This window comes from Chlorocebus sabaeus, chromosome 1 (assembly GCF_047675955.1).
Source record: "Chlorocebus sabaeus isolate Y175 chromosome 1, mChlSab1.0.hap1, whole genome shotgun sequence".
In the NCBI taxonomy this organism is placed as follows: domain Eukaryota; kingdom Metazoa; phylum Chordata; class Mammalia; order Primates; family Cercopithecidae; genus Chlorocebus; species Chlorocebus sabaeus.
Window position 1 is genome coordinate 83,952,933 of NC_132904.1, and position 11,475 is coordinate 83,964,407.

General features: G+C 33.7%; 1 protein-coding gene across 6 annotated transcripts in view; it reads left to right on the forward strand.

Moving 5' to 3' along the window:
• Nucleotides 1-10,197, forward strand: part of TMEM135 (transmembrane protein 135) — a 258,161-nt gene extending 247,964 nt beyond the window's left edge. For all 6 annotated transcript variants that reach the window (XM_008020450.3, XM_008020451.3, XM_008020449.3 and 3 more), the window contains 4 exons: nucleotides 816-892; nucleotides 4,496-4,594; nucleotides 5,680-5,747; nucleotides 7,534-10,197. In XM_008020450.3, the coding sequence (XP_008018641.3) occupies nucleotides 816-892; nucleotides 4,496-4,594; nucleotides 5,680-5,747; nucleotides 7,534-7,666 (377 nt within the window). In that variant the 3' untranslated portion in view covers nucleotides 7,667-10,197. The remainder of the gene's footprint in view (nucleotides 1-815; nucleotides 893-4,495; nucleotides 4,595-5,679; nucleotides 5,748-7,533) is intronic.
• Nucleotides 10,198-11,475: the final 1,278 nt, after the last annotated feature.

Consider the following 11,475-nt stretch of genomic DNA (forward strand, 5'->3'; position numbering starts at 1 on the left):
TGTTTCACATATTAAGGCACTGTTGCCATCTGATGTTTTGAGTTGGCAGTGTAATGACTTGGGTATCTGTCCTGCTATAGGCCATAAATCCTAGCGAATGTGTCACAAAAGAACGTAAAGCCTTATAGTTACCATATAAGTGATTAATGGAAGTTCAAGTAGATTTCATTGAAAATTCTATTTTTACCATGAGAAAATGGCATATATTTTCATAATAACTTTTTAAAGGACCTTAATCATTTTGTTAAAAAATCTAAATATTATTTTCTTTAAGTGTAATATATTATTAAATTAAATAGATAATTTATCAGATATTTATTAGGAATAATCTTAGTTATTAGTATTCGACAACTCCTGTCTTCCCCCGGCCTTGGTTTTCCATTTATAGAACGAATGAAAGCAGTGCTATAGAGAGAAGTATTGATAGCACTAAAAATTATTTGAACTATTTAATATTAGAAGAATATATGAATAAATATTTCCACTTAAAATCGAAATGATACCAAAAGGCTTTGAAAAATTATGTTTTTAAAATTGTATTTGGCAAGACCACTCCTCTTTAAAGTTAAAATAGAAATGTAAAGCTTCTTGTTATACATAAATCAGAACTGTTTAACTCTGAATATCAATTTTTAAATAAAAAATATGCAATAATAACTCACCTCATTTTAATGTCATCTGGTGTATTACTGTCCTTGATTGTGTTGTAACAAGAGATAGTGCTGATTCTGTGTAACTGAATTTACATTTCTGATGACATAATACTAAACAAACACTTTGCGATCTTATCAGTTATTTCTTATTTCTTGTTTCAGGATTTTTGGCAGGTATATCAATGATGTTTTATAAAAGCACAACAATTTCCATGTATTTAGCATCCAAATTGGTAGAGGTAAGCAAAATTTTTATGCATGGAGAGTTCCAAAGAATATAAAGCTTTTAGCTGCTGACTGTTTTAACAGCAAATACATATCCCAATGGCAAAAGTAAATTTTAATCGTCTAAAAGTATTTGCAAAGTTGATTCCCCTGTGTTTTTCTTTGTGTGTGTGTATTTTCAAATATACATTAAGTATAGAAAGAGTAGTGTAACTAACCTTCATGCACCCATCATGCAGCTTCAACAGTTACCAGCATTTGCCCAGTCTCCTTTCATCTACACTCCTCAACCCCACAGGTACCGAATTGTTTTAAAGGAAATCCCAGACATTATATCATTTCATCCTTAAAAAAATCTCAGAGTAAAGACTCCTTAAAGAATAAAGGCTAAAGGCTTCTTCAAAACAAACAAATCAACAATACCTCAGTATCATTATCATACATTAAAACCCTCCCAGTAATTCCATAGTAATATAATATATCCAATTAGAGTTTATGTCTTCACTGATTATCTTATAAATATCTTTTTACAATCATTTTATTTTAATCAAGTTCCAAACAAAGTTTCTTTTAGTTTATAATAGTTACCCCCCTACTACTGCTGCTACAGCTTTTCTTCCTCCTCCTCCTTCCTTGACATTTATTTGTTGAAGATGTAGGTCATTAGTTCAGGGAATTTCCCAAATTCTGAATTTTGCTGATTGCATCTTCACTGTTGTTAACATGTTTCTTTAACTCATGAATTTTTAAAATTGTTAGATCTTGAGGCCTAAGCAAATTCAGGTTTAAATTTTTATAGGCAGTAACAGACATACTTCACATTTACTGTGTATGTGAACTTTCAATTGCATGACGAGGCACAAAAATGTCTGGTTGTCTCTCTTATTGTAATGCTAAGATTGATCAGTGGGCTTAGGTGTTGATAGAGCCAACATAAGGTTCCCCAGTAGCCTTTTAGCTAGTGGTTTTACCAGCTGTTAATAATCACTGGGATTTATTATTTCATTAAGGGTTGTAAAATGATGAAAAATACTATTATTGTTTATTCTGTGTTTATTAGCTGAAATTGTTCTAAAAGCATTTTTCATTTTCAACTGTTTGGTTACTCTGAAATATGTTGTTCTGGGAAGTCAAAATAAAATGCTTGATTACTTCATTTTTAATTATCACTGTTTAGAATGAGTTAGTACGTTAGCATCCTGCAAAGTTGACCGATGAGTCTTTATTTTTAAAGTATCATTATGAAGATTTGGAGTTTAACATATGTGATTTATTTTAACCCATTGCAATCATTATGTTCAAATTGTTCCCATATTTGGCCATGAGAGCTTCCTTAAGTTGACTCCTGTTTGTTGTAACATAACACCATTATCTTTGATAGCTTTCTTGCTGTAAGACAATATATTCCAGGCTCATCTGGGACATTTTCTGCCTCAGACATAGAATCAGTCTTCTCTGTAATGGCTCCTAGTTTGTTTTAGTGGGAAATGGTATTTAAAGATTTCAGTCCGGCTACTAGAGGTTATTTGCTCCCAGGCTAGTTACTGATTCTTGGCTTTCACAGTGAACGGAGCTAGAGAATCTCCCTCCCCTTTCTTTTTAGAGACAGAAAATACATTTGGAGCATATTGATATTTCTAATTCAAAGTTAAGAGTATAGATTTTATTTAACTTGTTTAATTACTTGCTTTACCCAAATATGTGCTTGTGTGTGTGTGTGTGTGTGTGTGTGTTTGTGTGTGTGTGTGTGTGTGTGTGTGAGAGAGAGAGAGAGAGAAAGAGAGAGAGAGATTGAGGGAATATATACATCATGAAATCAGGAGGACAGGCAGGAGCCAGATCATGTAGGATTTTAAAAGCTGGGGTAAATAATTTATTTTTTTTTCTCAGTGCACTGGAAACCACTGAAGAGTTTTAAGCGTGGAAATGACAGTATTTAATTCACATTTTAAGAAGAACATTCTGGCTACTATATAGAGGGAGGCAGGACCGAAGCTGAGAGAACAGTTAGTCTCTGTCAGGAGATGGTGGCTTGTACCAGGATGGTAGCAGCAGAGATGGAGAGAACTACACGGGTTTGGTGTATGTTTAGGAGTAGAGTTGACAAGACTTGCTCATGGAGAGGAAAAGGGAACTGAGAGAAAGAAAATAATTCTTAGGTGGCAAAAATATGTTCTTTAACACAAGAGGAAACCAATACTGAGATCTAGTTTATTAAAGGTGTTTTACAGCTAAGTGGCCAGAGTTTTTTAAGGCAAGCAATGGTATCTCTCCCTTTCTTGTGTCATCAGGCCATATCTGATCCTGACAAAAGAAACTGGCATATAAACTGTGCTGGTGCAGACTTTTTTTAAAAAAAGAATTAGGGAGATTAGAAATTTAAGCTTGCTATGTCCTTTTGTGGAATTCGTTGCTCTGTTGTAATAGACAATCATTTTTCTATGATTGAAGTTAATTTTATATTAAAATGCTCTATTACTGTACAGTGAAAATGATCAACTGTATAGACCATTGTTTTCTAGGAACCTCTGAGTCAAATGCACATTTTTATTTAGTATATATTATGTTCTCATTACTGTGCTACACACTGGAAAGAGTATAGAAGTATAGGATATGGTTTCTATCCTTCATTAACTTAGAATCTGGTTTATTAAATGAATTTTATTATAAATAATTAGAAACACAGTTATTCTATCTATTGGGAAATAGCTGTTTCACTTAACATTTGTGTGATGCAGTTCTAACACATCTGAATTAAATTTTCTTCAACATGAATACAGCACAATATATCTGTATCTTGCAATATACTGTTACATTGTTTTTTCAAAATAATGGCCAATGTATATTTATTTATCTTGTTTCCAAAATAGATTATAACTTGGTATATATCTTACAATTCTCATATATCCCAGTCTCTTACACATATTATGTACATTTACTCTTCAGTATGTACTTTTGGATTGATTTGTATGTAAAGTATTCACCTTATCATTTCCTTTGTTGCTTTGCTCTTTGGTTATGGTAGCTTATATAGATCTTGAGGATTCTTTTTATGGCAATTCATTTGGGATATAATTTTAAAAGAGTCCGATTTACTTAGCAAGTATTTTAATGCCATGGTCTGGGGTAGGTATTGAAGACCATGCAAAGTTGAAGAAGAGAAGGTTGTTGCCACCTGTCAGTAACTTATTTTGAGTTCTCATCCTGTTTATATTCTTTATTTTGTGAAGAACAGTGCCCAGCATGTAGATACCGTTAAATGTTTACTAAATAAATTAATGAAGGATGAACAGATCTATCAGGGAAAAGAGCACATGAGCACTGTACAGAAATCATTGAAGAGTAAATATCATTTAAAAAGCAGAAATAAAATGTTACTGAATTTACAGAAAAGTATTAGTGCTTGAAGCTGGGATTTGGAGCAAAACAGTGAGGGAAAGGGAAGGGCTGACCCTTAACATCATTATGAAAAATGTGACATGGTTTGAGCTCTGAAGGGAGTATTAGGATTCAGAAAGGTAGAAAACATAGTTGTAGGCAGGGAGCACGATGCTCAACTATGTTTTTAATGCTGAGGTTTTTTTCTTTATAACTCTTGTCTTATGCTTGTTTTGCAGACAATGTATTTCAAAGGCATTGAAGCAGGGAAGGTTCCATATTTTCCTCATGCAGATACTATCATCTATTCCATCTCTACAGCAATTTGCTTCCAGGCAGTAAGTATAGCTTTTTGAAATGAGAAATTGTATGATTCCTGTTTCTAATATACATTAATCAAATGGGAGAAAAACAAACTCTGGGAACATTTCTATTTACAGTATTACATTTTAAGCTTCTTTTTTTTGTTTTTGTTTTTGTTTTTGTTTTTGTTTCCCAGCAAGCTAGCTTACAGGCTTCTAATCTTTAAACATGTTAACTTAATGGGCTAGGTCCTTTCTATGAGTACACCAATTTTTAGGTTTTAATAGACTACAATTTATAAGTAAATTATTATTCCAGTACCTTGGGAAGAATGCCCCAATTTAATTATCCTTCCCTTTGATTAAAAAAAAAAGGATAATAGGGATATACTGGTAATAGGCATAGGCATAAATATAAATAATTGCATTTCTCCAATATTCAGAATGAGGATGAGGAACTAGTTTCATATAAGCATTGTTCAATGTCTAAATTCTGTTACCATTATTATTGACATTAATGGTGTTAGGGCTGTTTTAAAATTTTTGGGAAAACTTTTATTTGCTCTTTCTCACAAAATGCTGCCAGGTTGAAAAACTCATTAAAACTAATGAAGTATCAATATCTCAGTAAATCCTTCCTGATAATGACTATTCTCTTAATTATTACTTCAAAAGCAACTTTTTTTTTTTTTTTTTTTGAGATGGAGTTTTGCTCTTGTCCAGGCTGAAGTACAGTGGCGCAATCTCAGCTCACTGCAACCTCCACCTCCTGGGTCCAAGTGATTCTCCTGCCTCAGCCTCCCAAGTAGCTGCGATTAAAGGCATACACCACCATGCCTGGCTAATTTTTGTATTTTCAGTAGAGACGGGGTTTTTCCATGTTGGTCAGGCTTGTCTCGAACTCCTGACCTCAGGTGGTTTGCCTGCCTCAGCCTCCGCAAGTGCTGAGATTACAGATGTGAGCCACCGCGCCCGGCCAAAAGCAACATTTTTATTTCAAGGCATATTTACGAAGATTCTTGATAGTTACCAACTTAAACATCAATACACCTTTGTGTATTTCATCACTTTCAGTTTTCATTTATACTTACTAAAAGAATTCTCGAATTTAATAATCTTAGGCTGTCATGGAAGTTCAGACTTTGAGACCATCTTACTGGAAGTTCCTTTTAAGACTCACCAAGGGCAAGTAAGTGACTAAGCAGTTTTCTTAAAAATATTATTAGTGGTTTTATCTTTTGAGGGAATATTCTTTCAGTGGTAAAGTAGGTATTTATATATAAATAAAATATGAGCAACTTACTAAGAATAACATGGGGCGTTTTTTGAGTGATCATTATTCTGACCATTCTTTTCCCTGTATAATGTAGATATTTTAAGTGGTCTAGATTAATATCATGTTGATTTGCTAACTACTGATTAATTGCTACATAAATACTTAAGTCTGACTGTTTGAATCCTTAGCCATTTCTTTTTTATTAAAAATATTAAACAGATTCATTAAAGATCATCTCTACTTAATTAACTGATTTCCATTTTGGAAATAGTCATATTGCGTTGCTTCTTGTTGTAAGTATACTTTCCTCTACCTTATGTATCATTTTTGCTTTGTTTTGTTTTCTCCCCTGATCTTAATCTAATTCTTTGGGAGGCATTTTGACCTAATAGAGCATGGGTTTTAGAGTCAGGCAGACCTAAATTTGAGTCCAGCTCTGCTACCTTCAGCTGTGTTATTATGGAAAATTATTTACCCTCATGCGCGTAAGTTTTTTTCTGTCTACAATGAAACAATAATACATACATTGTATGGTTGTAGGAAAATTAAGATGCTTATAGTAGCACTGGGTAAATTGCACATATTACTATCATTACTAAGAATAATAGCAAATACTTGTATAGTGCTTACAGTGTCCAAGGTGTAGTTTTAAGAGGCACACATACAATATACACATATACATAAATATGCATTTAATCCTTAAATCCTAACTCTATGAGTTAGGTACTATTATTATCCCTGTTTTACATATGAGGAAGCCAAAATGTACAAAGGGGTTAGATAGCTTGCCAGAGTCACTCAGTTAGTAAATGAAGGAGCTGGAACATAAATCAGGCAGTCTGGCTTCAGAACTTTCCCTCTTACCCGTGTCACTGTAGATCCTTTATTTATTACTGTGTAATCATTTTTTGGTCATTTAGTTTTCTGCACATTAATGAGTTTTACTAGTTGATTATTTTGGAAGGGAACTTACTTTGGAAAAGTACTCAAAGTCACATTTATAAGCTGCCAGAATAATGCTGGCCAGTGATTCAAAACTAATTTCATTCAGCTGTTTTCTCCAGAAAGGAAATAAGGAAATGCTTGTGAATAAGCACAGAGACCCAGAAGGTCTATCCTGTACATTAGCTAAATTTGTGTATTTGAAAAATGTTTTATATCTTAGGTTAGGTAATGGATAACATTAGGGTATGTTTTTACTGTGTTGTGTCTATTAGACATTTGAAAACCTGTATGCTGTTTGCCTTTTAGTCATTAAACATTCCCACATTTGAATGTGTTTTCATTTGATTATGAGACATTAAGATGTCAATTATGAGAGGAATTACATTTAATGCTTTTGCCTCACTGGTAATGTTAGCTCATTTATTGTTTAGTTTCCTGTGAATTCATTCATCATAAAAATAATAATGAACCTAATTTTCTATTTGATACAGTCTAGTAGAAAGAATTCTAGAAGGGTTTGAAATAATGATTGTAATCTCTGCGGTTTCAGATCTGGGGATTATCTCTTTAAGTAAAATGTGAGACGGTGTATCTCGAAGAAAAGCATTCATGTGACTTGAATCTGCCATTGAATTTAGATCCTTTGCCATGTTAGCCTTTTCTGTTTTCCCATCCCACAAAAGATAAGTCAACTAAAATGAATTATTTTATGAACTATATTAATACTTGGTTTACTGTATTTTTTGTTTTACAGATTTGCTGTCATGAACCGAAAAGTCCTTGATGTTTTTGGTACTGGTGCATCTAAACACTTTCAGGATTTCATCCCCAGGTTGGATCCAAGATACACAACTGTAACACCAGAGTTGCCCACAGAGTTTTCTTGAAGATGACTGTAATTTATTAATGTGACTAAATGTTTCATCTTGAAGAGTTAATTATGTTGAACACAAAGGAGGGGGCCCAAGCTCGAACTTCAGTGTTATTTCAGTTAGAGATACTCTTTTCATTTGTGTTGTTTTTCTTATGAATCAGAAATTCAGAAGCTTTTTAGGAAGGTGTTGCTTAATAATTAAGCTTCCTCCATAACCAGAATAAGATTCTGGATCACTGTAGTGATTGACATTATTATATATTATTGATCAAATTATGTCCATAAGCAATATTATATAATCTATGTAGAAGTGTAATAGCAAATAAGAGTACACTTAAAATTACTTTAAAAGATGTCTTTAGTTCATTCCAATATAATTCTTGATTAAAATTAGGATTATTTCTATGTTTTAGGATTTACAAAGGATCACGGGTACATGGATTTGGTCTGAATTTTTTTTTTAAGTTTGGAATTGGTATCTGTAGTAGTGGAATGTTATAGATTTGAAGTAACTCTCCACGGACAGTGCTGCTTTCATGTAGAGCAATTTAATTGGAGAAGTGGCCATTCTTACTTCAGGGATGCAAAGATGGGTCTCATACCATTTGGATAAATGTCGTGGTATCCATGCTTTTCTTTCAACTAATAACATCATCTCTCTTCATGACCAGTTAGTTGGGATATTTGGCAGCCTAGCAAACCTATGTACTAATGGCAGGTTAGGGGTAAATGGAAATGGATACATCCAACAGAGTTGAAATGTATGTTTTAATCTTTCACAGAAGTATTACACTTGAATATTTAAAAACAAAACTTTTTTTTTTTTTTTTTGAGACGGGGTCTCGCTCTGTCACCCAGGCAGGAGTGCAGTGGCCGGATCTCAGCTCACTGCAAGCTCCGCCTCCCGGGTTCACGCCATTCTCCTGCCTCAGCCTCCCATGTAGCTGGGATTACAGTCACCTGCCACCTTGCCCGGCTAGTTTTTTTTTTTTTTTTTTGTATTTTTTAGTAGAGACGGGGTTTCACATTGTTAGCCAGGATGGTCTCGATCTCCTGACCTCGTGATCCGCCCGTCTCGGCCTCCCAAAGTGCTGGGATTATAGGCTTGAGCCACCGCGCCCGGCCAAAAACAAAACTTTTAAACTTCCTATAGGTTTATTATGTTTGTTTTCATTTATATGGACATAATTCTTCATAGCACAGTTTATATGCCATTGTTGTGTTAGAAGGGATCAAAATCCTATGGAACAAAGTAGTCTTGGCAAGTTGGCAGTTTGTGTCCTCTCAGCTGTTTAACTTATGTAATGGATGTTTTGCACCTGAAAACACTATAAAAATCCAATGTTTGTTTAAAAAGTCCATTTTGTCACTAATTGGATTCAGGTTCTCCAGCCTTCTTCTTGAATATCATTGTCACCATTTTTACTGTTAGAATAAAGAGGTGACACCACAAAGTCCTGCTGATAATGAGAGTAGTTCAGGACAGCTGTGATTGAAATATGGTCACTATTTACAGTTTTTGGGAAAAGTTATACTTTTCTATGTTAATAAAAAGCTGAAGTGGTCTACAGTTAATGTAACATGTAGGGATGATGATATTTTTAAAATACATTTTGTTCCTAAAAACTTTTTAGGCCATTGCAAATTATGCAGTAGAACTTGTGTTGCAAAAGGAATTATAACCCACACTTTAAAAATGCTTAATCCCCCATATTCAATTTCATCAAGCCTTGTATACTTCTTAAATGTAATTCAATCCTTGGTTGTTATGGCAAATAGAAACCCAACAAAAAGACAGACTTGAGTACCATGGTAACAGAGCCACTTTATCATTTGGTCAAAATTTGGCATTATGATTAGCCTTTTAGAACTGACAGTGCTGTTTAGAATTGGCAATGCTGTTAAAAGATCATTTTGGTTTCAGACTTCAAAGTTGATTAATAAATTTAATCTTAACTTTTTATTCACTGGAATCAAAATGATGATTGGTACTATGTTTACTGTTTAAAATGAAGCACCGAGAGAGCACTGCTAACTGCACCTCATTTTCTTTATCCAGAAATTGTGCTTATATATTTTCCTGTCAGGTTAAAAAAGATGTTTTAATTCATAAATTATTGTTTTCATTGACACTAAAAGACTGTGATATTGAAAGACGAATTATGAAATTTGCTGAGATTGTTTAGTAAAATTTTGCTGGTCAAAAAGGTGTATTTCTGCAATTTACTTTTTCATTTTTATAAATTGCAGTCATTTTTCAAATTTTATATAAAATGTAAAATGAAATAGCTATCATGAAGCAGAACACAATGGTGAATGTATAGGTTGAGTGAATAGTTAACCAATTTGCAGTGGTGGATTGAGAAGTCCAGTTTGATTTCACTGGGACAGACTGCAAAGTGTAGTTGTTTGAGCAAACACAAAGACACTTTGTGTTTTTGAAGACAATCAGAATGATTACCTTTCTACCTCTAACTAATCAGGTATTGATTGACAACTTTTTGGCATTATAAATAAAGTAAAATAGATCTCTGCATTCCAAAACATGTTTTTTAGTTTATTTATATCCTGAAGAAATGGTAAGTTTTCACTGGAACTGATTACAGTAAACAATACTATGTCCCCTTAATCTTTCTGACATTTTTATGTAGATTAAGATTGAAAAACAGTGCATTTGGGGCAGTGGTATTATAGTCATTTCATTGCTATTTTCTGTTTTAATAAAATCCTAGAACTAGTACCAACCAAGTAAAGATTGAGTTTGCAAGATAACAGATTGTCTCAAATCTATTCAATTCTCAACAGTTTTTCACCAAATAATTTCAGGATCCATTTTATTAATGCATTTTTGAAGTAACACCTTTGGTTCAGTTATATTTTCTCATAAATTCTGCATTTGCTTCTGTAACTTTTTTCTTGAACTATAAGCATAGTCATCACTCAGTTGATATCTAGTTTATTTTTTGCCTTCGTTTGTTGTTTAGTCAGTTGTTATTTAATTTAGAATTTTATCTTTTTTTGGCTCTCAGATTTTATAATGAACTTTTATTAGAATGAACATGTATTTTTTTTTATGGAATCCAAACTGAGCAAATGTCACACAGTATTTTCTTGTGCTTGAGTGTTCATCTCCTTATAGATTTGTATCTAGGCTAACATTTCATTTAGTTGTTAATGCTGACAGAATTGTTTCCTGGTTATATTTTATTATATCCCTGAGCTTCTGCGTGCTCTACATTTCATAGGTACTGAGAAGCAATGTCCTTTACTCTCAAGGAGCTTCGTCCGCTTGCCTGTGTCACAACCTCTCCCTTGGTGCTAATTAGGAAGCTTCTTGTGGGGCTGAAGGGAAATGATCACTGGAGCAATGACCCAAATGTTGTTTTGGAGCAGATAAATTATTAACCCAGAGATTCCTTAAATTCTCCATGTGATTTAATTTTTATTTTTTAAGATGGGGTCTAGTTCCATTGCCCGGGTTGGAGTACAGTGGCGCAGTCGTAGCTCATTAAAACCTCAAATTCCTTGGCTCAAGCAATTCTTTCCCTTCAGTCTCTAATAGCTGGGACAACAGACATGTGCCACCATGCCTGGCTAATATTTAATTTTTTTTTTTTTTTTTTTTTGGTAGAAACAAGGTGTTGCTATGTTGTCCAGGCTGCTCTTGAACTCCTGACCTCAAGTGACCCTCTTGGCTTGGCCTCCTAAAACTCTGGGATTCCAAGTGTGAGCCACAGTACCTAGCCATATTTTTATTTGTATGAGTAATAAGTAGTTTGACACAGCAACGAAGTTGTCCTTTGTTTCCCAAAGGCAAAAGTG